The sequence below is a fragment of the Opisthocomus hoazin genome, chromosome 3 (assembly GCF_030867145.1).
Source record: "Opisthocomus hoazin isolate bOpiHoa1 chromosome 3, bOpiHoa1.hap1, whole genome shotgun sequence".
Taxonomy (NCBI): domain Eukaryota; kingdom Metazoa; phylum Chordata; class Aves; order Opisthocomiformes; family Opisthocomidae; genus Opisthocomus; species Opisthocomus hoazin.
The window spans coordinates 51289539-51315219 of NC_134416.1; the positions used below are offsets into that span (position 1 = coordinate 51289539).

General features: G+C 44.0%; 1 protein-coding gene and 1 long non-coding RNA gene across 3 annotated transcripts; one reads left to right on the forward strand and one right to left on the reverse strand.

Moving 5' to 3' along the window:
- The first annotated feature begins 6 nt into the window (after positions 1-6).
- On the forward strand, positions 7-24995 carry LOC142360856 (uncharacterized). Of its 2 annotated transcripts, none has more exons than XR_012763445.1 (7): positions 7-264; positions 6516-6658; positions 7537-7650; positions 21042-21166; positions 21812-21892; positions 23287-23508; positions 23992-24995. It is a non-coding gene; the product is annotated as an uncharacterized LOC142360856 (long non-coding RNA). The 2 variants fall into 2 exon arrangements; XR_012763446.1 differs by having other exon boundaries at positions 6539-6658.
- LOC104329155 (transthyretin) lies at positions 1814-9046 on the reverse strand. The gene is made up of 4 exons (XM_009934247.2): positions 8933-9046; positions 8005-8144; positions 3972-4107; positions 1814-2091 (listed from the first exon to the last, which is right to left on the reverse strand). The coding sequence occupies exons 1-4, from the start codon at positions 8999-9001 to the stop codon at positions 1984-1986; spliced, it is 453 nt and encodes a 150-aa protein (XP_009932549.2). The 5' UTR covers positions 9002-9046; the 3' UTR covers positions 1814-1983.
- Positions 24996-25681: the final 686 nt, after the last annotated feature.

Below are 25681 nucleotides of genomic sequence, written 5' to 3' on the forward strand. Positions count from 1 at the left end.
TATTGTGAATATTGCCTAGTTCAACCGCAGTGATCTATTTTCTTGGAAAAAATGTCTATTCTGTTTTATTTTTCTCTTTTTGTTGAGGAATGGTGCTGTATAGATCTCATATAAACGAGAGAAATACAAATTTCTTGTCAACTCAGCAATTTCAGTTTCAGTGAGAACTTCTCTGTGGTCATGGCTTGGCACAATGGACTCACCCATGTTTCTCTGTTAAGAGATTTCTCCCTGTGGTGGCCGCCTTCTCACCTCTGATAAAAGGTAGGTGGATAATGTGTGGGCCATCTAGTTATCTTACGCATTCCCCTGGAGGAAAAAATATGTTACTTCTGGTTTCCATCATGATAACCAGATACCTACATATCCATTTTTGAAGCACAGTTAAACACTGTTTTAAGTCCTATCACTTTACTTAACTCTTATATTCAGTACAAGTTCCCTGTACAACTGCAAGTCAGCTCCCACCAAAAACATCTGCTTCATTTTAGGGAAATGTTACTTCTTGAGATTAAACTTTGTCTCTCTGATATTTAGTTAGACACATGTATGTACACCCTCTTACTAGGTTTATCCTGCCATCGGATGGATGACTACGTGCAGAGTAGTTTCTTGTTTTGTGGGTTTTTTTTTTAATGACTACACCTGTATGAACATACTTACGTCCTATTTTGAGGGCTGGGCATAGCCCACTGCAGTCAAATCTACTGGTTTTCAAGCTCCAGAAATAGCAGGATCCCGTGAAATCTGCATGCTTTAAGATAGGTGCTGTTTTGAAACTCTTTGCACTGCTTACAGGTGTTGTGCAACTATGGTAGTGTCTGGAAATCAGGGAAAAAAGTAACCAAATAGTGCAACATTAAAGGCAAGCTTTTATAACTGGTGAATTCACTTGGTATGCAGGCATCCCAGCAGGCTCTGGGTGTAGAGATAACCTCCAAGGTCAGCGCCAGATGGATGCTGATGATTTCTGAATGGCATTATTTCAGTAACTATCTCTGCAGTTTCTCTAACTCTGTTAAAAATCAATTCCTGTGCTTCAGGATATTTTAAATACGATAGGCCATCAGTCTACATAACTCACTGCTAAAGCCCTCAAAGTCTTTGGTCAGTTTATCAACAACATTATTTAAATCACAGTCACTCTACAGCTTCCCTTTTCCTTTTTCTAAAAGTATGAAGAGAATATTAAGAAGATGCTTCTATTTTAGGACTTTTTTTTAAATGATGGCTAGAGATTTGACTTATTAGAGATTTAATTGGAATGCACCTGAATACGGTAGCCAGCTGGGTTAAAGATCAAAGTTATTAAACATGGTGCTAATTGAAATTTCTTAAGAATTTCCTAGACTGATTGAGCAGCAAACTTTCCTCTTGAAAAGACAAAGTGTTCAGGTTTACCTGAAGTCTTAAGAAAGGTACACAGATTTTAACTCATTCAGCTCTCTGCATATATATATTTCAACAGCCTTTGTGCATTGTTTATTCTGCTGCTACGTATTTCAGAATTTCTCCTGTTTACCCTGTGACCTAGTTGATAGTGGGACTGTCTCTTCTGTGTGTAAACTATGAGTAGCATGGATGACTTTCTTATTTTGAGTACAGGTATTTGGTCAAAATTTTAAGGTAGCACAACTCTATAACTTTCTTATTTTGAGTCAATGCATTTGGTGAGACTTTTTTAAGTCAGTGGAGGAAGATAACAGAACCAAATCAAGTGCCATGCCATGCATGTTTTCCAAATGTCCTTTGCACTTGAATGCAAATCATGACACCTTAGTGCACAATAAATCTTCACCAACAGAATCAAAACTGTTTTACAGAAGTAACATTTTATTGACTTGTGTGAAGTTTGCCAGGTTACAAAATGGAAAAAACCCTAACGTAGCAAAAAGTTATGCATTAGTTGTAGGAAAAACGTTCCTCCTAAAAGCCTACAATAATTCTAGTGGAGCAGGATTTTCTTGTAGCGACAGTATATGTTTACTCCTGGGGATTGGTGACAACAGCAGTGGTTGAATAAGAGAAAGGACTGAGGAGAGCGGCAATAGTGTAGTGGCGGTGGCCGGAATCATTAGCAGTGAACACCACCTGGAAAAGAGAAAACTCATGATCACGATAAACAATGTATGTTCAGAACTACCTTACTAAGAATTAGGAAGCACACTCCACTTCCTCTGCAGAATACTTTACCAGTTCTGCCCAGTCAAGGATTTCACCTTTCTGAAGGGTAATGCTCCCTGTTACTTTGTGATGCTTGCTGAAGACTGAGAAATTTGTGAGATTTGGACTGAGGTCTACAAAAAGCCTCAGCTGCAGTGAAGCTAGGTGGAGATACCTACACCTGAGTCAGACAAACCAGATTGTGAAGTGGAATGGGAGGATGAGGGGTAGGTATCTCAAACGAGCTGTAGGAAAGACAGAGAGGTGAAATCCCATCTAGTGAACTTAAATACAGCCTCTGTGTGAGGTGTCCATGCAAGACAGGCAGTTGGAGCCCAAAGCTGCTTTCTGTACTTCAGTGCCTCCTGTTTTTAACACAGCTGGTGATAGGTCAGTTCTTGCCTCAAGAACTGAGTGGCTAGACTTGCCAGAACAAGGAGGGACCCTTGTCCTAAGATAATTCAAATTTGCTGCCCTCCAAATCAGTCCCTGGAACTTGGGACGCCCAGTTCCCAGGAAAGTGTCGTCACCTGGGTTAAGCTCCCACTTTCTTTGGCTCTCTTTAGCCTAATATTTGATTTGTTTTCTGAACCAGCACGTACTTTCTAGAAGAGGACTAGAGAGCTCCCTCCTACATCCCGGTCCTGCCAAAGTCTCAGCTGCTGGGACGCGAGGTCTGTAGGCTTCAGTTACCTCGTATGCAGACAGTCATTGAACTCTGCCCACTTCCCAGGCTAATGTGTTGACCTGTAGGCTATTACATCAGAAGAAAGCTTCTTCAACAGCCTAGCTGGAACAGTCTCAAGCAGGTGCTTTTAAGCACCTTTTGAGGTGAAGCCCTTCCAAAGGCCTCAGCAACTTTCAGACATCCAAATTGTTAGGGGATATTTTTGGGGATTGTTTATTTGACCTAAATTACCCAAGCTGCAACTCAGACTTTTATGGACCTGGGCTTCAATCATTTCTTCAGTCTTCCACAGAGCTTCATAAACTTGTGGTTTAAAATGTTCTGCAACAGAACCTGTAGCCATTCCAGACTATTTAATTTAGGGAAACTTAAATTTAATGGTAGATTAAGCTTGATGAATTTAAACAAACTTTTTTGGAAGTGGTAAGTAAATGTAATAGAATACAGCACACAATAAATCAGTGTAGGGCTGAAAGCAAAAGGAGGCGCAAGACAAGTTTATGTTGCTGGCACGCTTATGAAATTTGAGTATCAATGAAACAGCCAACTTTTCCTCTCCCACTATGGTTATTTCTTTATGTTTTTATGCCTTTTTTTAAATTGAATATTTCAGTACTGAGCATCATTTTTTTTTTTTTAAAAAAAAAGGCTCATCAGAATTGTTTTTTCCTATAATTACAGGGTATATTAGAATTCAGGGATTTTCAGGTGACCGATACGAGGGAAAATACCTCTGTTAAAGAATAGCTTATTTCCTACAAAATTAGGGTTTCCAAATTGCTGTATTCCTCCAGCAATGACAAAAGCAGTCTTCTTTTTTTCCTTGTTTGTTTTTTAAACACCATGTGCTTTTGAATAATGTAGCTCGTTTTGAACAAAGGTCCCTACTGGCCTGAATTGGTGAATGGGCACAGCTCCACTTTGGAAGACCAATGTCAGTATTTGCAGGGAAGTTGGCTACTTCCTTTTGCTTAGCCAGCTATCTACTGCCCTTATTCACACAATCTGACGTGGCAGTGATCTCTTTCACTGAAATCAGCATTTAAGGACTGTATTTGTTCTTTCCAGCTGATGCCACTGCACAGTATGTAAGTTATTAGGTATATTTGCAAATACTTACATCAGCATATTCATGGAATGGGGAAAGGCCAAGTCCCTTCCAGTAAGAGCTGGTGTCAAACTCAACCCTGTATATTCCTTCTACAAACTGTTCTTCTGTTGTGAGCTCATGGATCTCCCCATACTCTGTGGTTTTCCTGTAACGGTAAAATACCTGCATAAACATTTTATACTGTCATTTACATGCTAAACAGAAAGAATCCATGCAGAATATTAAACAGCAGAGGTGCTGCCCAGCCAAATTGTATACTGAATGGTTTCTAATAATCTGAAAGATTTCTCTCCTTCTAGGTAGCACATGTTTCCATATTGCAGAGCCTGTCCTTGCTAGCACCTCATCCATCTACATCACAAATCAAAGCTGGCTGAGTTTTTTTGTCATTTCTGTTGCTACGGCAGAGATTATAGTTAAGACCCCTCTTTTAATATCATGTTTAACTTGTACCAAGTGCCCTCTGAAACCAGATGTTAGTGGCTTAGGAAAAGGATCGTCATGATGAAAGGCAAGATGCCAAATCTCAAACTATACTTAAAGAGAGAAGAGAGGTTTTACTGGAAAATTATTTTGTTCTCTAGTTATTAACACTGAGGCTATAGGTTTTACCCCTATATGCCGATGTTTTTTTATTTGACCCTGAGTGGTAGTGTCTTGGAACAGCAATTTAGTGTCAAAAGATTTTATTAATTTAAATTACAATGCCTTGGTCAAAGAGCAGAAGCCTCTTCCACTGAGTGCCATATACATGAGGAACAGGAATTCCCAGCACAGAGAGATCATGTACTCAGCTCATGACAAAAAACTGCGGGTGAAAGAAGTCCAGAAGTAAAAAGAAAATATAGCTGGCATTGCACCCTATTTGTTTGAAAAGGAGCAAGCTTTGTATGACAGCTGTTTAAATATTTACATACTTAGCTCCTAAACCCCATTTATTTCTTTTTCCTTGTTTTACTTTATTTCTGATTTTTTTTACCAGTTAAAAGGAAAAATGGTGTCTGCCTCAAAATCTTTGTTCAGGTAAACAAATAAGTTTTAGTTTGCGAAAAGTGCAGATGTGGCTTGAATGGGGCTTTCCCGACTGGGTGCTGACCCAGAGTTGCAGATGTCAACCATCCAGAGCTTGAACACTCTTGCCCGCTACCAGGAGTTAGCGGCAATTTCTTAATTTTGGTTGTTCAGTGGTAGCCGTTCAATGCAAGCAGTCTCACAAGCAAACCCTTCAGCACTGCTGCTGCTGCATTGGCATCCAACGGGACAGTGTGTGATTCAGAGCCTGGATGGGATCAGCACAAGGCAGAGGACGTGTTTGGCTCTGGTAGCAAAATGCTACAAGTGATTCCTTCTGAACAGCCTTTGTATTTCTGAGTGGGGAGAATAAATGTGGTATGGTTGCTTACTCTTAATGGGATGTGGACTACCAGCATGTGCTGCAAGATGGATGTTAAGTTAAAAACGTTGTGCTTTTCCAGCAAGAAATTTGCAAACCACTGGTTAAGTTACTACGTCTCCAGTCTAGACTGCAATCCTGATCCTTTTCTTCACTGTCTAGACTTTAGTTGTACATTGTGACCTGGTTAAATTCTACACTGTCTATGCAATGACATTTGTGAACTCTTGGGACACATACTGCACTGAGATAAACTCTGCCTTCTGATGCAGCCTAGTGAGGAAATATCTCAGGAACATGAATTACTATTTGGGAGTTAAAAAAAAAAAAAGAGGGTGGGGGGAACCATTTCAAATAGGCTGCAGTCTTTTTTTTTTAATGAGTTACAACTTAGGTCGCATGAGAAATATATTTGGTGACTGCAGCTCTTGAACTATGTGATAAGACCTAGATTTCCAAAAACATGTGAGGAGTGAAAAAGTTCAAAGCTAATTAAGGGAAGAGATCATACAGAACTCAAATCACCTGCTTCCCGGGTCTCTGTGTCCTAAGGCCTTCCTCAGTGTGTGTCTTGGCTTGAGTTATCTCTTCTTGCATATTTTTGGCTAGACTAATTTTGAAATAAGCCTATTAATAAAGTCAGCTGTTGCTATGCTAACTTCCTTGCTGTCTATTAAATACTATTACTCCAAATTCATCAGTTGCTAGGTACGTTTGCTTACTTCCCTAAAATGTGTTAGCGAAGTAAAACCAAACAAACAAAAAGGTAAAAAAATAACTTTTCTAGATATTTGTACAAAATGTAACTTTTCCATATGCATCTGCTAGGCAATGCAACTTCAAAAGATTATTAACCTGACAGAAGCAGTTACAGATTGTGTTGCTTAATTGCTTTCAGGTTTTCATCTGGTGTAACACAGGGAAACTCTGGTCTTCCCAATAGAAAAAAATTGCAATCATGTGTGAAAACCTAGTTGAAACAGGTGTCATCACCTAAAGTCAACCTATCGCTGAAAGCAGCCTTGGTTAAGATGCAAGTCAAGGGAAAGGTCTAAACCTTTCCCTGCGATAAAAAACTGTGGTTTAATTTCCTCTACTGCCATCCCCTCACAAAATGCTTCTCACTTGCCTAGGGTTAATCTTCTCAATTTTTATTTCAGAAGAACTAATTTGATTTTCTCAGAGGTGTACTGACCTGAAGTATCAACAGAGGTTGGCTAAGAAGAACTGCGGTATTTGTCTCCTTGGGCTTGTTGAGACCAGTATTGCAAACAGAACAAGTAAACACTGTTACATCCAAAAAGTAAGGGCATTTAACACTGATGTTACATTTATCTTATTCCTCTGTAAATTGTATTTTGCATTACATGTTCAAGAGTGCTTGATGAAACATTTTAAGTAATCTGGGTTTCCGAATAATGGCAGAAATACTCGCTATGCACAGGACGTTATCCTTGTCTCTTCTTCCCTTGAAAGCAATGTGTCATTTTTTCATGGGATTTCTGTGTTCGTTAAAGTATATAAATCCATTCTGAGAGCCATTTGTTCCTACATTAACAGTCAGCATTGGGAGTGGAGGTGTTTTTGTTTCTCCTTCAATCTCCTAACCTTTTGTATTCCTTTTCAATGGGGAAAAGTATTTTTTACTTTGAGTTTTATAAAAAGAAACCCTTCAGATGGAGATAAAGGTATCTGGCTCCTTGTAGTCTTCTCTTCTGTTTTCTTCTTCAGCTTTTATGTAATCGTGCTATAAAAATCCTAGTAAAAGACAGTTGGATGCTCTGGTGGCTCCTGTCCATGCTTGTGCTTGTCATTCTGTGCTTGTATACCCTGCTGTTACTAGAGATTTCTCTTGACTTATTTAAAAATCTGATTCAATTAGTTGTTACAATGAAACTTAAATGCCCGAATACCTCACCTATTTGAATTTTAGTAAACTGCATTCCTCTGTTACCCATAGTTTTCCCACAGACTGAAGCTAATAGTATTATTGCCTGCCTCTCAGTGATGTTCTGAGGATGTTTTGTAAGTATTAAGCTGTCATTCTAGCAAAAGACATGCAGGTCTGTAGAAATGACCACAAACAAATGTTGAGATTGTGCTTCTGTGTTGTGTTACAGTGGGACTCTTTAAAACTTTCTAGTCAAGGAATTTCTTCCAACCAGCATGTTTGTTACACAGGAGAAGACGACGAATGCGCTTATTACTTGCATGTGTACAGACAAAGCTTACAGAGGATTTTGTACGTGACTGCTGCAGATAAAACTCTATATCCATTGCATAGGAAGACAGCAGGTGAGTGTGGATTACCTACAGAATTCTGGTAAATAGGCTTTTGATTTTTTTTTCTTTTTATACAAAGGAAAAATAGTACTGAAGCTAGGAGAAAAAATAATTATTAAACCTATTTCCTCACAAAGACAAAATGAGCATCTCAACGTATTTTTGTAATTAGCATGTATTTCAGTCATGGATAAGTTCCATTTCAATCTGACGGGTTTTAGACTAGAAGTCACATGCTGTTAACAGTGATGCTGTAACACGTGCTAGAAAACATACCGCTTTTTTGATCAGACCTCCATTCCCTTTATTTCTCAATTATTTGCCCGAGGCACCTTGAAAATGCCTCTGTAAGACCACATAACTTACCCAGTAGCAAAGTCCTGCCAGCTTCCATCTGCGGCCTTTTTAAAGACTTTAACAGCTACGTTAGCTGCAGGGCTTCCTCTGACTGCATCCAGCACTTTCACCATGAGAGGGCATTTGGAATCCACAGAGCCGTGGGACACCTTGGGGAAAGAGGGAGAGGTTGTACAGCAGCTGTTCACCAGCCCAGCAAAAACCTTCTTTCAAAGAAAAGATGGATTCTTACGCAGACTTCACCTTGAATTAAAAGCAAGTTCTTTGCCAAATGGTATTCAAAGCTAGTTCTTAGACATCTATTTCTTAAAGCAGAACATCTTAGAGCTTTATACTGATAAATTTATTACACACGCACACACACGAACAGATTGCTTGTTGCATTTAGAGTTGCATATGGCCCTGGGAAAATGTTATAAAGTACACCTTTTTAGTGAGGTCCAAAATAAAAAAATAGTAAATTATTGTAAAGTGCAGGCAGAGTATGTTAGCCTAGGAAACCAACAAAGAAATACCTATGACATCCCTAAGTCTGAAAGAATATTTGCTTCTTAAGCTTTGTTACACTGTAAGGAAACCGTAGCCATACTTCAAAAATGTTTTTTTAGCGCTTTAGAGAAACATTTGTTTGGTGAAGAAGGTAAAGCTAGCTCCATATTGAAGATACAGGATGTGAGTCACGAACTGACAGAAACAGACAGAAATAAAAGGTCACATCTCCTAGACCCCTGACCCTTTCATAATATCCTAAAATAGATAGGTAAATGGCAGAAAAAAAGTTCTAAGAATTCTGAAGAAGCTACTTAAAAAATGGTAGTAAGATAACACTCCAGCAAAGCCTAATGGTTACAGAGTTTCATGGATGAGGATGCTAGTCATCTGGAACATGCAGATTATCATTCTTGTAATGACTGAGTTTGAATAAAAAGAGACTCACCAGTGGTGCAGCTTCAGAGGAAAACACCAGTCCAGCTAAGAAAACACAGAGCACAGAGTGAAAGGCCATTCTGTTTGCTCTTAGTGAGCCTTGGTGCCAGCAGCTAGGAGCTGAGGGGATTTGGGATTTTATAGCCAATCCGACAACAAAGCAGGCCGCTTATTGGGTGCCCATATGACTCCAAATCTGCTGAGTCTGATTATTTGCTTAGTAAACAGTCCAATCCTATAGTCAGTCCATGAATAGCACTGCCATTGCAGTCAATGGAAGGACTGCAGGATCACTAGAGCAAAGAGAGTAAGTAATGGACACAAACATGACCCTTGCCTGGGGAGATTAGACTTGTAGAAAGCCCTCCACAAAATAGTGCAAATGACCTTTGTTTGCCCAGAAATCCAACCAGTTCTAGGAGATCCTCTTTACCTTGCCCTCAAGTTGTGTATGATAATACTCCAATGCTTTCTCTGTGCCTGCTCCATGTTTCTTCTCCACGTATCCCATGCTTTTGGAAGACCAGTTCCCACATGTAAATGAAGACTCAGTATATGGGTGATGGAGTCTGTTCACTGTCTGGCTCAAGCATTGCTGATGGTCCGTGCTGGGAGACAGGTTCCCAAACAGTTTCTCTGCTTGTTGAAAAGGAGCAATGTTTCTTTTTGAAGCCTAATTTAGACAGGACCTGACAACATCTGCCTCTCATCAGAAGTTCCTAAGGATTCATCTTGTCTGACCTTCAGGTAGACATTGAGGTTTCCTCTCAGTCACTGGGAAGAAACCTGGAGAGATCTGTCCCTGTGGGAAGATAAAGGTCTCAGAAAAGTGAAATGAGTCCTCTCTTGCTCTGAGTACCCCAGAAGGAGCCAAGGCAACTAGCACAGACTGGTAGCTTACGTTAACATCTAGCTAACATTCCAGTTGCCAAACTCTTATTATGCTGGAAATGTTATTATTATGCTCTGAAATGTACATTTAAGTTAAGAGGTTTTTCAAGGGTGAACTCAGTCCCAACCTACGCTGAAAGAAGATGTCAGCTGGGGGAGTAGGCATGGTGTAGCTGGGTTTCTCCAGCTGTGTCACATAAAACTTGTCCGTACTGTACGCTGTGCAAGTTGAGAGACAAAGAAACAGCCCTGTTTGGCATTTCCTTCTCCACGTGCCCAAAACAACCCTGAGTCTACATTTCTGTTCTCAGTAGCTGGCACACTTAGTTTTCACTGATTGCAGTGTAGTCTAACCAAAAGCAATTTTGCCTCTTAACTTCAGTAGGATTACGATGAAGGTCTTAGAGAGAAGTCATGGATGGTATTCTCCAGCGGCTTTCATGCCTTCAGACTGCTTTATGCCCTTGTTCTCTTCAGGCAAAGCTGTTTTTTGAAAAAAATCTATATTACAGTAATCACCTGAACTGGGATCAAAGTGCCCTTTGGATTTACAGCAAAGCAGGCTGATACATAGGTAGCATTCTACACTCGCTTTGCATACACGTAAAAGTCAATGCAAGGTGCCCAGCAGAGACAAATCATGCTGCAATCTGGTGCTTGTGGGTTGTATTCGGATCTTGCAAAGGTAAATACTGCTCTTACATCTGTGCATCAACAATTGACTTCATTATCTGTTCTAATTGTTTGCAAATGTTTCTCTGAAGCAGTAAAGATTTGTATGTCAGGAAGAGAAATCACCTGTGTTCTAGTGCAGGTAGACTGCCCTGTCATTTGCTGTCAGCTGTTGTGCAAGGAAATTATGCCAAGGAGCTAACGATATTGGCACCTGCCTGCGTGTGAAGTTGTTCTTCTATGGGAAAATGACTTCAAAAAAATAATTATTTTTCCTAGGCTTTCCTGCAAGGTAGCAGTTTCTGAAAAATCAGGTCTACAGAGAGCAGATTTCAGCTCTCTATATTATCTATTTTTATTTCTTTTTTTTTTTTTTTGTAACATTGACCTTTTGGTAGGTTGGATTGAATAAGGACCATGGAAAATTCTAACCCCAAACATGAATTTTTTTTCTGGTCCTTCATTTGCTGTTTTTTTCAGCTTTCACCGTCACATATGTAGCCTAGATAGGGATCCTTTGACCATCATCAGGAGCACCGTTCTGAAGGGAAATAAGAGTTTGTGTGTTTGTGAATCTCCATTCACACATTTTGCAGATAACCAGATTATTTCTGTACATTCTAAGACACAAGTGGGCCCAGTGAGAAGGTAAACACAAAATGCTTGATTGTTTCTCTGATCTGGAAGGCTGTGGAGGATCTAGAATTTATACAGAATTCTATTAAAATCCTGTGTGAACCTGATTTAAAATTACTATGTCCTAGTGAAAAATGTTAGGTAGATCTTCCTCCTTCCATTGTCAGCCTCAAGCTGTCAGCACAATATGCTAATACTTTCCATAAAATGTATGGGAGGGCTCAGGAATTTGGAACAGCTGGCTGAGAAGAACAATTCTCCCTTGGTGGAGAATCAAAACAAGTGATTGGGGGAGGGAAAAGGAGAAAGGGGATGGATAACTGCTGAGCACCCAGCAAATTCTGATTGACTGTTGTCTTGTCTATTGTTAAACCTTTTCTGTGCAATGGGAACCTGAAGCTTATAAACTGAATAACTTTTCCCAGCTAAAAAGTTGTGGGAACGTGAAATGTCAAGGGGCTGAGCACTGAGGAGTAGTGGGGCTGGGAAACTCTAGGCCTTCTGGAGTAGGGAAGCTGCCATGAAGAGCAGGCGACAGGGCAGCTCCCAGAGACTGCTAGCAGGATATATGCCACAAGGAAAGCGGTGCAACACAGAGTCTTAGCACACAGCAATAGCATAAAAGCCCTCCTGTAAAAAAAAAGAGTAAACAGAGTCACTGAAAACTCCTCAGAAAGAGATATTTCGGAATCGTCATGTGGAAGAAACAGTAGGGCTACATAGCTAATACAGAGATAGCATAAGGCTATTTGGGGACAGGGGACACAGAAAACCCAGAAGAAGGGGTGGTCACCTGGCATACAGGGCGATTAGGGGGCCGGAGAAGAGAGTAGCAGAGTCCCTGCTGTGCATAGTAACCTCAGCCTTACGGAAGCCAAGGAGTATGAAACCCCTAGTTCTGGAAAAAATTAGATAATCCTCAAATATGTAAATGCTTTAAGGCTTATTGGAATTCCAAATCAGTTGAAGTTCATCTCTGAAGAATTAGAATTAATGCCTATTTTTAATGAAAGCATGTTCCCTGCTTGGAAGCCTTACAGTGCTCAAGTCAAGAACAAACATGTCCCGCTAATACACTTGTTTATGTCAAGGATTTTTCCAACTGCGCTACGGTATTTTTCTCTCTCTTCCATGTAGTCTCATATGCTTATGCTTGTTTTACATAGATAAGCTCCTTATCCTCTTCTCCATTCCCTTCTATTTGATTTTATTCTGAAAGCCAACTGCTTCTGCATGACAAAATACTCAGACAGGCTGGAATATCTGACTTTGACCATAAACCCCCGTAAGCTTCTCCTGTGACATTGGAGTGAAAGGGGCTGATAAACGGTAAGCCATTCAGTAATCTGGATAGATTTCCCTAGCACTTTCCAAAGAATTAATGAATTCCTGAGCTCTGAAAAAATCCTATCTATAGGATTCTTTCACTTTCCTGGAGTAACATTCTACAGGGGACTTACAGGAAAAGACCTGAGATTTGCCTCTGAAAGAAGTTTGCATGAATTTTCTGAACTGGACTCAAGAACTCTGGATTTTACTCCAGGTGTCTGCCACTGAGTTGCCGTGGCAGCGTTCTGGAACTTCAGCAAGTGCTCAGTGCTGAAGCCAGTGAGAGATTTTCTGTTGATTTTGCTGTTTGCTAATTATGTAACATTTTCCTTCTCCAAAGCCAAGGATAATACTTTTCTAATTAAAAAATGAGCTGCAGGAGGTTCATGTTTGAGCTTGAATTACAATTTGTAAGGAATTGCATTAAAAATAGTGGCATTTCAGGTGTGTGTTGTGTGTGCATTTTTGTCAGCCTGCTGCCCATTTTGATTTTCTGTGAGGAGTATGTCTGTATTTAGAGTTTTAATTCTCAGATTTCTTTGTTCATAAGACTAACACCAACTATTTTAATGGGAAGTATGGAAACACTAGCAGAGATCAGGCAGAAGAGAAAGGTCCATGGAATGTGGAAAGAAGGGCAGGCCACTTGGGAAGAGTACAGAAACGTGGTGAGAGCGTGCAGGGATGCGACGAGGAAGGCCAAGGCCCACCTGGAATTGAAGCTGACAAGGGATGTCAAAAACAACAAGAAGGGCTTCTTCAACTACATCAGCAGCAAAAGGAAGGCTAGGGACAATGTGGGGCTGCTGCTGAATGAGACGGGTGTCCTGGTGACGGAGGATGCGGAGAAGGCAGAGCTACTGAATGCCTTCTTTGCTTCAGTCTTCAGTGCCAAGGCAGGCCCTCAGGAATCCCAGGCCCCGGAGGTAAGAGAAGAAGCCTACAAAGAGGACGACTTTCCCTTGGTCGAGGAGGACTGTGTGAGGGATCGCTTAAGCAATCTGGACGTCCACAAATCCATGGGCCCCAATGGAATGCACCCACAAGTGCTGAGAGAGCTGGCGGATGTCATTGCTGAGCCACTCTCCATCATCTTTGAGAGGTCCTGGAGGACAGGAGAGGTGCCCGAGGACTGGAGAAAGGCCAATGTCACTCCAATCTTCAAAAAGGGCAAGAAGGAGGACCCAGGGAACTACAGGCCAGTCAGCCTCGCCTCCATCCCGGGAAAGGTGATGGAGCAGCTTATCCTGGAGGCCATCATCAAGCAAGTGGAAGAAAAGAAGGTTATCAGGAGTAGTCAGCATGGATTCACCAAGGGGAAATCATGCCTGACCAATCTAATAGCTTTCTACGATGACATGACTGGCTGGGTAGATGAAGGAAGAGCCGTGGATGTTGTCTACCTCGACTTCAGCAAGACTTTCGACACAGTCTCCCATGATATCCTCCTAGGGAAGCTGAGGAAGTGTGGGCTGGATGAGTGGTCGGTGAAGTAGATAGAGAACTGGCTGAATGGCAGAACTCAGAGGGTTGTCATCAGCGGCGCTGAGTCTAGTTGGAGGCTGGTAACAAGTGGTGTCCCCCAGGGGTCAGTACTGGGCCCAGTCTTGTTTAACTCCTTCATCAACGACCTGGATGAAGAGTTAGAATGTACCCTCAGCAAGTTTGCTGATGACGCCAAATTGGGAGGTGTGGTAGACACACCGGAAGGCTGTGCTGCCATTCAGCGTGACCTGGATAGGCTGGAAAGCTGGGCAGAGAGGAACCTGATGAGGTTCAACAAAGGCAAATGCAGGGTCCTGCACCTGGGGAGGAACAACCCCATGCACCAGTACAGGCTTGGGACGGACCTGCTGGAGTGCAGCTCTGCGGAGAAATACCTGGGTGTCCTGGTGGACGACAGGTTAACCATGAGCCAGCAGTGTGCCCTGGCTGCCAAGAAAGCCAATGGAATCCTGGGGTGCATCAAGAAGAGTGTGGCCAGCAGGTCGAGGGAGGTTCTCCTTCCCCTCTACACTGCCCTGGTGAGGCCTCATCTGGAGTACTGTGTCCAGTTCTGGGCTCCCCAGTTCAAGAAAGATGAAGAGCTACTGGCGAGAGTCCAGCGGAGGGCTACAAGGATGATGAGGGGACTGGAACATCTCCCCTACGAGGAGAGGCTGTTCAGCCTGAAGAAGAGAAGGCTGCAAGGGGACCTTATAAATGCTTATAAATATCTGAAGGGTGGGTGCCAGGAGGATGGGGCCAGACTCTTTTCAGTGGTGCCCAGCAACAGGACAAGGGGCAATGGGCACAAACTGAGGCACAGGAAGTTCCGTCTGAAGATGAGGAAGAACTTCTTCCCTGTGAGGGTGACAGAGCACTGGAACAGGCTGCCCAGGGAGGTTGTGGAGTCTCCTTCTCTGGAGATATTCAAGACCCGCCTGGACAAGGTCCTGTGCAGCTTGCTGTAGGTGACCCTGCTTCGGCAGGGGTGCTGGAGCAGATGACCCACAGTGGTCCCTTCCAACCCCTACTATTCTGTGATTCTGTGATCTTAAACAGAACAGTAGGAAACTCATCCTTATCTTGTATCCTATATCAAATCCAGTTAATGTGAAATTGAGGAAGTGTGAACTGTTTACAAAAAATTTAGAAGAGAGATGGGTTGGGTTTCAGGTATAAAAATCACAAGTTTTTGATCATTTCAAAGTTATGTCCAAGGAGCATCCTGGGACATAGCCCAAAGTCCAAAAAAAGAAACATCTAAATAGATGATTGTTGCTTTGGGGCATTTGTTATGTATGAACTCACCTGGCACCTGCTCATCTCAGCAGACTTTTGCACTGAAGTGTTTAAAACTCCAAGGTCACTGGGCACTGATCACTACGAGGTACTAGTTCATTAGCTACCCTTACAGTCCCTTTGACCCCTCCAAAACAAACTTCTGTTCTTCAACTTTAATATGTATTCATGTCTACGTACTAATCCCTCAGTCTAGACAAGTGATGGCAAAAAAAAACAACCACCAAATCAATTTATACACAAAGTTAACTGAATAACGTTGTGCCAGCCCTGATGCCTTAACCTTTCCTGTTGCTGATAGATGCTTGGAACTTGCTATGACATCAATGCTTTTAAAGGTCTATTTCTTTGTTATCAAAATGATTAGATAGTTTAGGTTATAAATTCATTTTTTGTCCCCTTCTTACAGTAAGAGGTAGACCGTAAATCTACAACATGATGCAAATGTTGCTGATAGCAAAAAACATTAACAGAGGCCACTAATTTCATACAGTCTTGGCTAGGCTTTTTTGGGAGCGTATGACATTTTTTTAGGGAATCTCTGTAAATTCTCAATTTATTCTCAGTGGACTGCGGATGTCAAACAAGTAATTAGATCAGACATGACAATCAAAATCTTCCCCTAGCTATTAAGGCCATTAAAAAGAATCTGTAGGGTTAAATTACAAGCTTTTCTTAGGTTATATATATATTTGCCAAAGCTATTGCAGCTATGTACTTTGCTCAGCATCTTGTTGCTCAAGATTGTAAAATGCTGAGCCTAAGGCACTTCATTCTGGTACTGGAATACAAATAGGTGTGTGGAAATGCCTGTTTTTCCATCATGCAGGGCCACTTGGGTAGTCTCTTCAAAAACTTCTTCAAATTTGCACAGGGTCATATTAGCCATTGGTTAATGGCTAATCATCCTATAACATCATATAAGTTACTCAGTTCTTTCCTTAGTGGAGATCAATATACTTAGATTGTCACATGGGCTCATCTGGATGCAGCTTGGATGCGACCTGTTGCTGGAGTGCCTGCGAGAGCCTGTACACTCTGCCTTGTGTCCCGGGGTGCCCAGCCCCTGTATCCCTCCTGCTGACCTGCCCCACCTCGGCAGAAGAGCCCATCTGCCCTGGAATAAAACCCGCTGGGCACGCTGTTGAGTGGGAAGGTACCAAGTTACAGCGACAGTCACATATCCATGCCTTTCTTTTTATGAATTGAACTGGTGCCTGCTTCCTGCCAAAAGCTCCAAGAAAATGCTGTACTAATCATTTTATCTCATAAACAGTGTTCCTGTATCTACCCTGGGCTTCACTGAACTCTTGCATCAGCTTCTAAGTACATTTACCAGTGCCACTGGTCTGGCAAGAACAAACGTGTACCGCATGAAAATGGACCTGAGAGGAAACAACCTTGCATCTTTTGAGGGACAGAAAGAAAAATGTATTTCACAAGGGCAGGAACAGGGCAGATTATGACTCTTATGTACAATGTATTAATAACATCTGGATTTCCTTTTTTTGTCTTTTTGCTCTTCCTTGAAAGGAAGTATAACGTATATTACAACAGTTCAAGGAGAAAAACTGTCACAGCAGGGCTAAACCATGCATTCTATTGTGCAGAACAAGCAGTGTGATGCATGAGCAGAAGAAAAGAGTTCTTAGGTATTGCAAACCAGCCACCGCTCTTAGATTAGCTGAGCCAAAAGCTGCTGCCGGTTATACCCGTAGTAGATGCAAAAGCTAACTCTGTGAGCAAGGTAGGAAATATGTGGTGAAGGCATACTGCAAAAAATATGAGCAGCTCTGAGTGCTTCTCACCACATCGCCAGTAAATTGAGCTAGTTTTGTACTACGTGGGACAAAAATCATCTGTACTCTTTGAAATTCTGTGGGCTACATGAGTCAGCAGTAGATTAACTGGCAGTCATGACTTGGTATATTGTAAGGGAAAATCTAGCTTGTGGATGTTTTCATGTATGTAAATACACGGACTCTCCAGTATGTATTCCGTATGAAGTGCTGCCTGCCTTACACAATCGCAAACACAGATTGCTGCTTTAAATGGATGAATCAAGGCAACAAGCGCATACTTTTGCCTGATAAGCCTCTGTGGTTATAACCCCCTTTACCTACTGCTAGCTGAGCTGGCAGACTGAATTCTAATCACTTAACAGGTACATGCTCAGGTTTATAGAGTGCAAGCTTGTGAATAGTCCAGTGCAACACTTGCTGAGGATAAAAATAGCAGTTTCTTTGCTCACTACTTCTGAACTACATTCAGAACACCCATTATAGCACAAAAATAAAATATTTATCAGCTGAGGCTACAACTTAGCTGCATGCATGGCCATTGTGCCACTGTTCTAGCTCTACGAGCATAGCTATTATAAAATCTACTTTTTGCAGTTGTGATATGCATCTTATCCATGCCCTGTGTCTGTGTATGTTCTTCCTGGGGAGAATATAGCTTCTCTTTCTTGGTCTGCATTGTATATGGGCCCACCACACACCGTTTCTGAGAAACTGTTCAGTCACAGGACTGTTCAGGACTTGTTCTGCATCCAGGGATGCTTTATCAATAACAATGAAGCAGAGGCCTGCCATGCGTTTAAGACAAACTTGAGCAGAACAACAACCACCTTATCCAGCAGACCCTCTAGGTGTCATGCAGTATATAGCGTCCAGGGGGTGAAAGAGTAGCTGGCTTACAGCAGCCAGTCAGATCTCTGCTATAGTTGGGAAAAAAAATGTACACCTGTGCTTGAGTCAGAGAGGCAGGAAGTTCGAGTTCCTGATTCCAACAGCTTCTTTTACAAACCTGGAGGCCACACAGTGATTTTAAATATTGTTTAAAAAAAACACCGTGTAAGTGGAGTGATCCACAGCACTGGATGAGCATCGAGCTGTTGGGGATTTATTCCCACTGCTCGCTGTCATGGGATGCGGAGGTCTCAAGCACCTTCCTATGCAGGCTCATTTTCCTTGCTCACAGCAATTCACGCTAGTAGCAGAGCTGCCCAGAGGATCCCTTGAAGCTGGATGTTGGTCCGCTGAATGCTATATACCAATGACTTAACTTCAAGATAAGACCACAGGTATTTCATATTCAGGCAATTAGTCTAAACTCTTCTCCTTTCTTGGCTTTAAAATCTATAAATTCTATAATGCAGATTATGCTGTAGAATGTACCAGTAAAACATGCCTAGGTCATGTTTTACTTTTTGGGACATTTTTTCCTCAAGAGCTTGAGTTTGGGTTTTTCAAATCTCTGTGGAATTCAGTGTGGCTTGACTAAAGGAATCCAGGAAAATCTAGAGCCCTTGCAGTATGAACTGTGACTGTTGTACTGGCCCTTCTAAGAGCAGTTCCCAGACCCACGGACTGCTCCTGCTCCTCATCACCCGAGCATTCGTGCAGAGTTGATCTAGGGGCTGCACGAGGCCTCCTGGCCAAAGGCGTCTGCCAGGCAGTGCCCTCCCTGTGTGCAGGGCAGCACTACGGTCCCTTGGCTACCACACGATGCAGTGCACAGCATCCCACGTCTTCCTGAAAATGCATCACAGCCCACAATGCTGGAGCCACTGGAAATCAGCTTAGGGAAATATGTGCTGGTAAACTAAGTTTGTTTAATCCCCTTCATCTCTGTGATTTTTCCCTCTAAGTGTGGTTCAAAGGAATTTTAATCCCCTTTCGTGTGGGCCAGAGAAGGCACCGAAGCTAGCAGCTTGCCCACACCTAGCAGAACAGTGACCACACTTTGTGTTCACACACTGCCTTAACTGACTCTCCAGTGTGCCCAAATAGAAAAGTCCTTAGGATTGCTTGGATCCCTCAAAATGCTTTGAAATGTCGGATCCAAATCCTTACCACCCTTCCTAATTAGCATTCTCCCCTAACAGAGGACAAAAGACTTATGCACTCTGGATGACTTTTTAAATTCTGCCTTCCTTCATGCAATTCCCTCTGTCCTCAGTATGAGACTTCTCCACGCTATCGGCTACTAGTTTGTGCTGATAATTTCCCACGAGCTTGTCATAGTTAGCTATAGGGCTTCTGGTGACAGGGAAAAAGTTAATTTTATCTTTTTCTTTAAAGAGGATACTCAGCAAGTAGGTGCTTTAGTCTTTGAAAAATGATGAAAAAAGCATAGCCTGAGATGGGCAAAACGAGCAAATAACTCCAGCCCACAGCTATTATCTGGGGAATATTTGACTAGAGACAGAATTGTAGATCTTTTATTAGTATCAGCTTGACGAACCTATTGAAGTTCCTCCGCAAAGTATGGAAAGTCACGTAAAAAGAGGAGTACATACTAATTTTGTTCCTTCTTTGTACCATTATGTGAGGAAGGCTGTAAATAGCAGGAAAAGTGTGTAATCGCTAGTCACACTCCTTTCTTTTGAGCAATTTGTCTTTTTTTTTAAACCCAGGGTTGGTATGCAGAAGTTGGGCAAAACTCAGAGCATGAAAGCACTGAGCTATACGTGGTTTATGGGAAGTATTCCCCCCTCTGCCTGAAGTGGAACACACAACAGTGTGCTGCACACACACTGCTGGCTTGTGGCTGGTGGGTTTATTTCCTGCAGAGATCCATAAGTGCTCTAGTTAACATCTACCAACACAGGTATAACCGCTTTGAGAAGCCACCCCCTGGGCTCTTCTGAAAGCCAGAACTCCTCCAGCTGTTGTTTTCACCAAACCACCCAAAAAAGTAGAGGTGAGGTAGTGGAGTGCCTTGTTCCGCCCTTCCCATCCACCGGCCCAGCAGCTCCTTCCCAAGGTGACCCTGCCCCGTGGCCCGTGGCAGGGCACACAGCAGCCCCCTTGGCCAGACCCATGCCACTGTGGTTGGTTTGGCCTGGGGATAAATGGCTCCAGCAACCTGGAGCAGAGTCACGTCATGGTACAAAGGGACTCTGCTAGACAGGGTTCGTGGGTCTGGCATAGGCAGGTTTTGGCTGCTCAGTTTCAGAGCAAAACATCACCATAAAAATAAAAAAAAAAAAAAAAAGCCGTGTCCTTGGCTGAAGATAAACAAACCCAGCAAAGCAAAGTTAATCCTTTAAGAATGTAAATATTCAATTAAACCTTCATTTTAACAGCACCCTTGTGTCTGTTGCCCTTTGGCTGGAATACCTCCCCTCTCCTCTGCTGCTGGGCAGCACCGCTGGGATGGGAGCCCACTCCTTCCTTCAGCAACATAGGGAACAAATCACTCAAGGTGTGAGGAAGCTGTAGTCACTGGAAACTTGTCTCTGAGGATCACAACACCTGCAAAGAAAAAGGCATCTGAGCTGGACTACGTGGGAGAATCTGCCCAGTGACAAGCAGGGCATGCAGTCTTAGCAGCCACTCCGAGATGTGGCTGAGCCTGGCTGCCAAGCAACTTACAGCACACCTTTTAACCGCCTCTCTGCCCCTAGACTCGTAGCAACATTGCAAGAGATGACGGCTTGTCTGGCTGCTCCAGACTCTTTAGTTAAAAAGCACAGGAGAAGAAAAAAAGGTAAGAAGAAGAAGGAAAAAAGGTAAGAAGGATATGTAAAAGAGAGGCTAAGATGTATAGAGCGTGGTGGTAGGCACCTGACCTAACATTTTTTGTGGTGTTCACAAAAATATCTGAACCTAGGAGAGGGCTGAGGTAGGCTGGCACTTTGTTGGGTGCGGAGTGTCACTCCAAGATAGGACAATGAAGGCCAGTGGCCCTGGGTAGGGATCGTTGCAGTAGGATAACACCCTCCTGCACCATTCTCTGAGCACCTCTGTGACATTTTGGGTCCCCCAAAAAGGTGTGATGACTGTTGTTTTATCCACCAGTTCAGAGTCATTTCCAGTGCAGCAGTTTTGGCTCACCGGTCCCTTCTTCCACATTCCTCCTGTTTACGACGTATGATCCTAACTCAGTCCGTGGATGTATTTGTTTGGATGAATCCTGCGTTTCTGTGAGTAAAGTTTGCTAATTCTGATGAACGATTTTATTTGCCCAGCTGAGCTGGACTTTGGGCAACTTGAAATTCAGGTGTCTGCATAACAGTGCTGAAAGGCAGAATACAGTCGGTACCTGGACACATGCTGCGCCTGCCCGGAGAGGGACCGTTCCTCTTCTCTGCTCAGCAGAGAGAGGAATTTTAAGTCACCCTGGCTTTCCGTCCTCAGTTTGTAATTCTGTTGCTAAGTGGCAACGAAAGAAGATTATTGGATCATAGCTTAACAGAAACCTCTATTCAGCACTCTTGTGTAATTACACATTTCAGTTAGTTATTCGAGAACTCATTTTTAGCTGCCATGCTCCTGCCCCACCCTCACCCCTCCATGGATCTGTCACCCTCAGGGGCCGGTGAAGATCCTGAACAACTGGTCCTTCCTTTCCATGCTCAGGCTCTGCCTGCTAGGGTACCCAAAGGGTCTCTGTTCTAGGGGGGCTGGCTCTCAGAAACTAAAGTCCCACCTTAGCCCTTCTGAATGTTTCGTTTTGGGAGAAAGCAGTAAAGAGTGTATGAAGCAGTTTAGGGAGTTCAGATCTTTCAGAGGTCGCCCGTTCGCCTCCTTCATCGAGAAATTCCCCATTTCTTTTCATCTTTTCCCAGCCATCGTGGTTCCACTCTCTCAAGCAGAAATGGTCAAGCAGCTTCAGTAAGCAGAGGAAGAAACAAACCTGAGTGGCCAAGGTAACTGTTAAATGTTAAGGGTGAACCTCTGGCAGAAATTTCTTCGAGTGGCGTTTGGGAGGGAGCCAGTGAAAAGGGCATGGAAAAATCAGGAAACAGCACAGCTGGCCGGTGTCAGGGAGGCAGACAGAAAGGGAGACTGGGAAGGAGATGGGATTTGTCAGCTGGGATGGTCATGCACAGCACGTGCACTCACAGAAGCGTGAGGAGCAAAGGCCTCCTCCTGTAGGAAAGCAGTTCAGATTATTTGAAGTAGAAAAGCTGCACCGAGGAGAACCACGCGAGGAAGAGGAGACAGAACCATGCGAGGAAGAGGAGACAGACTGAAGGGCAGAGCTGCATGGGGACCCATCCCTGGGACAGTGGGGGGGAAGGAACACGAGCTGAGCGTGTCACAAGAGCAGAGAAGGGGAGGAGAAGCATTGCCTGGCTAAAATGGAAGTAACGGGTAGGACTGGCATGGAGGAAAGGTGAGAAACCAGAGCTGCAAAAACAACAGGAGGGAAGGATGTGCGGAGGGAGAGAAGGATAAACAAAAGGATACATTTTTGGGAGGTGGCGGACACAGGCTGTCATGCAAATAAAACACAGAAACAGAAGGCAGCAACATATAGAAAAGCAATTCTGCAGGCAGTTCGGTATAGCTGATTTCCAGGGGACTGGTATTTTCAATGTATGCTTGTGTCTCCCAGGGAAGCAGTAATTAAAGAAAAAACAAGGCTGAAATAATACTTTCTGGGGAAGTCTCAGTGTTTTAAACTGTAGCTGACATTAAACACGTGCTGCCCACGTGCCTACTCAAGGCCTTGTGTTTGATGGACACCCTGCTCTACAGAGCCCCTTACAAAGGAGGCATTGGGGTTTTTGTTTGGTTTCAAATTTTAGAGGGAATGAATACGCACTGTCCTTGTTTCTGAGGAGCTTGTATAACTCTCCCATCACCCCACTCTGCCTTAGCTTTGCGTGTAGTTTCTCTCTGGAGGTAACTGTGCTATTTTCAAACAGGACACTGCGTTTGCTAAGATTGGTTTCAGCCCAGCGGCCACACCAGGGTACCTAGTGACTGAAGTGGTGGGTCCAAAAATGTAACTCCTCTTGCTGGGGTGTGCTAATTCAGCTAATCAAGCACAAGGCACACATTCACCTTGCAGTTCCTACCCCAGAGCAGATTTTTCCCATGTATGTTACGGGTCTCCTTCAGACTCAAAGAGGAGAATCAGTTTTGATTTCTCTTCATCCTCAGCAGCAAACTGCAGGAGGTGTTTGCTGCCCTTGCAGCACTTTTGTTTTGGCACAGCACCCTGGGTGAGGACAGGAGGTTGCTCCCTTTCTTCCCTTCCCATCTGAGTCCCTTTGGATCTTCAGCTCTGAGACACAGTTTTTTGGGATTTCAGTCTGAACGAGCAGCGTTGGCTTCACCACGGCAGTGCCCAGGGACCACTCCCGAAGGACGGGCCTGGGAGAGCTTGCCCTGTGGAGATGGCGGAAAGCAGAGAAGCGAGCAGGCAGAGGGACCAGCATGAGCTTCTGAGCAGTGATACACGCAGCCTCTGCTTTTGATGGCTGCTCCCATGAGCAGTCTGCTTTTGGAAAAAAAAGGTTTTGCCTAAGACCAGGTAGGTGCCCTGCGTCTGAAGTCGTTCTGGAAGGAAGAAAAATAACCTTGAAAAAAAGAGAGAGTATTCTCTTCTCATTCCTACAAACATCCTACTGTTTTTGTGATTAGGTATCTGTGGTCTAAACTGCATTTTTGAGCAGAGTTATCAAATACTAAATTCCTTACACTGACGAAAACTAAACTACTAGGACTATGGCAGCCTTGCTGTTTGTCAGAATATCCACTTACGACAGGGTGACTAATTTGTCCCTGACCTTGTAATTACATACATTTCCCTGTATGACTGCTGTGATGAATGTAGCAACTCCTATTAGAAGTGCACTTGCCTCTCATCCCAGGCTGAGCTCTGCTCAGAAGCAAAAGGAATTGCTGGACCCTCTCATGGTACCCTCGCCTAAATGCTGGGGAAACTACCAAGTCAGCCTTGTGAAGCAAACACAATAGTGCTTGCGTGGCAAATAAGGTCTAATTCTGACCCTAGGTCAAGTCTGGTCACCTCTTATGACTCTTCCAGCACAGAGGGATGGAAAGGATGGACCACGAAAGAAAGCAGCACCCACAGAAGAAAAACAGCTTTTTGCAGGAAACCTACGAAGCAAGGAGAGAAAAAAATGGGTGAAAAACATACTGTGTTGCATAGTACATAAGAAGCCTGTTAGCTTTCTGAGGGAGGGGTTGTCCTGTGCTGTTTTATGTATTTTTGTTTTCTCAATGCCTTCTTAATTTTTGCTGTTAAAAAAACCCACATCTGTAACAGGTGTCTTTTCTAAAGGTGTCACTGATCGGTTGTTCCTTTTGACTTAGGGTGACAGTCACACAGAAACAACCACACAGTGAACTGGGATGCTGGGACGACATTTTTTTTGTAGTGTCGTGTGTCCGTCCCCCGTCCGTGTCCCCCCCCCAGCTTGACTGGCGATCAGTGCGAGCCCAGCACACAGGGCTAAACCCATGCAAAGCTGAGAAGAAGAAGAGTGAGGAGAGGAGGATGCAGAGGTGCTGCTAGAGACTTCTCTCCAGCACTGATCGATGATAAGGTCAATAAGGAAACTTACTGCTCCCCCAGGGCGCCTTTTGTTAGCCGCAGTTCTATTGATCAGGCTGAGTATTGCTTTCTTTTTCATTATGAAATGTGTCGAAACTTCCGAAAGAAAAGTAAGTGCTTCCCAAGTGATTTGTCCTTTGAGAACAGGAATGGGTTGACGTGTTGCCACAGAACATCTTCCTTACGAGACCAGTGACAAAGCGGGAAACATCACTGTTCTTCGGCAGGGCTTCGTGGCCGGCGCGGCGGGGAACACGGGCACGGGGAGGCCGTGCTGCAGCCGGAGCCCGGAGCCCCGTCCCCGCTCCCCCGCGTTCCGCCGGGCGCAGCCGGTGCCGTCTGGCGCCGGGACAGGCGCCTCGCCGCCCCAGCCGGCACCCTCCTCTCTTTGCAGGCCCCCCTTTTCGGGCTCCCTTCCCCCCCCCACGACCCCGCACCCACGGAGGGCGGGAGGGGGGGGGGTTGTGTCTGCGCGCGGGGAGGCGGGTGCCGCGCGCGGCCGCAGGCTGCCCCCTGGTGGCCGCCGCCTGCCGCCCCCGGGTTTTTCGCACCGGCTCCGGTGCCGGCAGGGAGCGGAGAGCGGCGCCGGGGCAGAGGTGTGGCGGCTGTGCCCCGCGGAGCGGCGGAGCCCCGGGTGCCTGGGGCCCGCCGGTCACCGGCCGGGGACGCAGGCGACAAACCAGTTCTCTTTTCCGCCACAGCGGGAGGAATGCCTGCCGGCCCTCTGTCGCCGTGATTCAGAAGCCTATCTGTGGCGGCCGACGGAGCCAGATCGTTCTATCACCAAGGTAAATAAATAAACTAACTTTAAAAAAAAAAAAGTGAAGACAGACTTCCCTTCCATTTGAAAGCCGGGATTTCTTTCCTAATGCTTCACAAGCAAACAGTGCCCTCAGATAGGTCAGATGTTGTCAAACTCCAGATCCTCTAAACACAGAATCACAGAATGTTGGGGGTTGGAAGGGACCTCTGTGGGTCATCTACTCCAGCACCCCTGCCGAAGCAGGGTCACCTACAGCAGGCTGCACAGGACCCCATCCAGGCAGGTCTTGAATATCTCCAGAGAAGGAGACTCCACAACCTCCCTGGGCAGCCTGTTCCAGTGCTCTGTCGCCCTCAGAGGGAC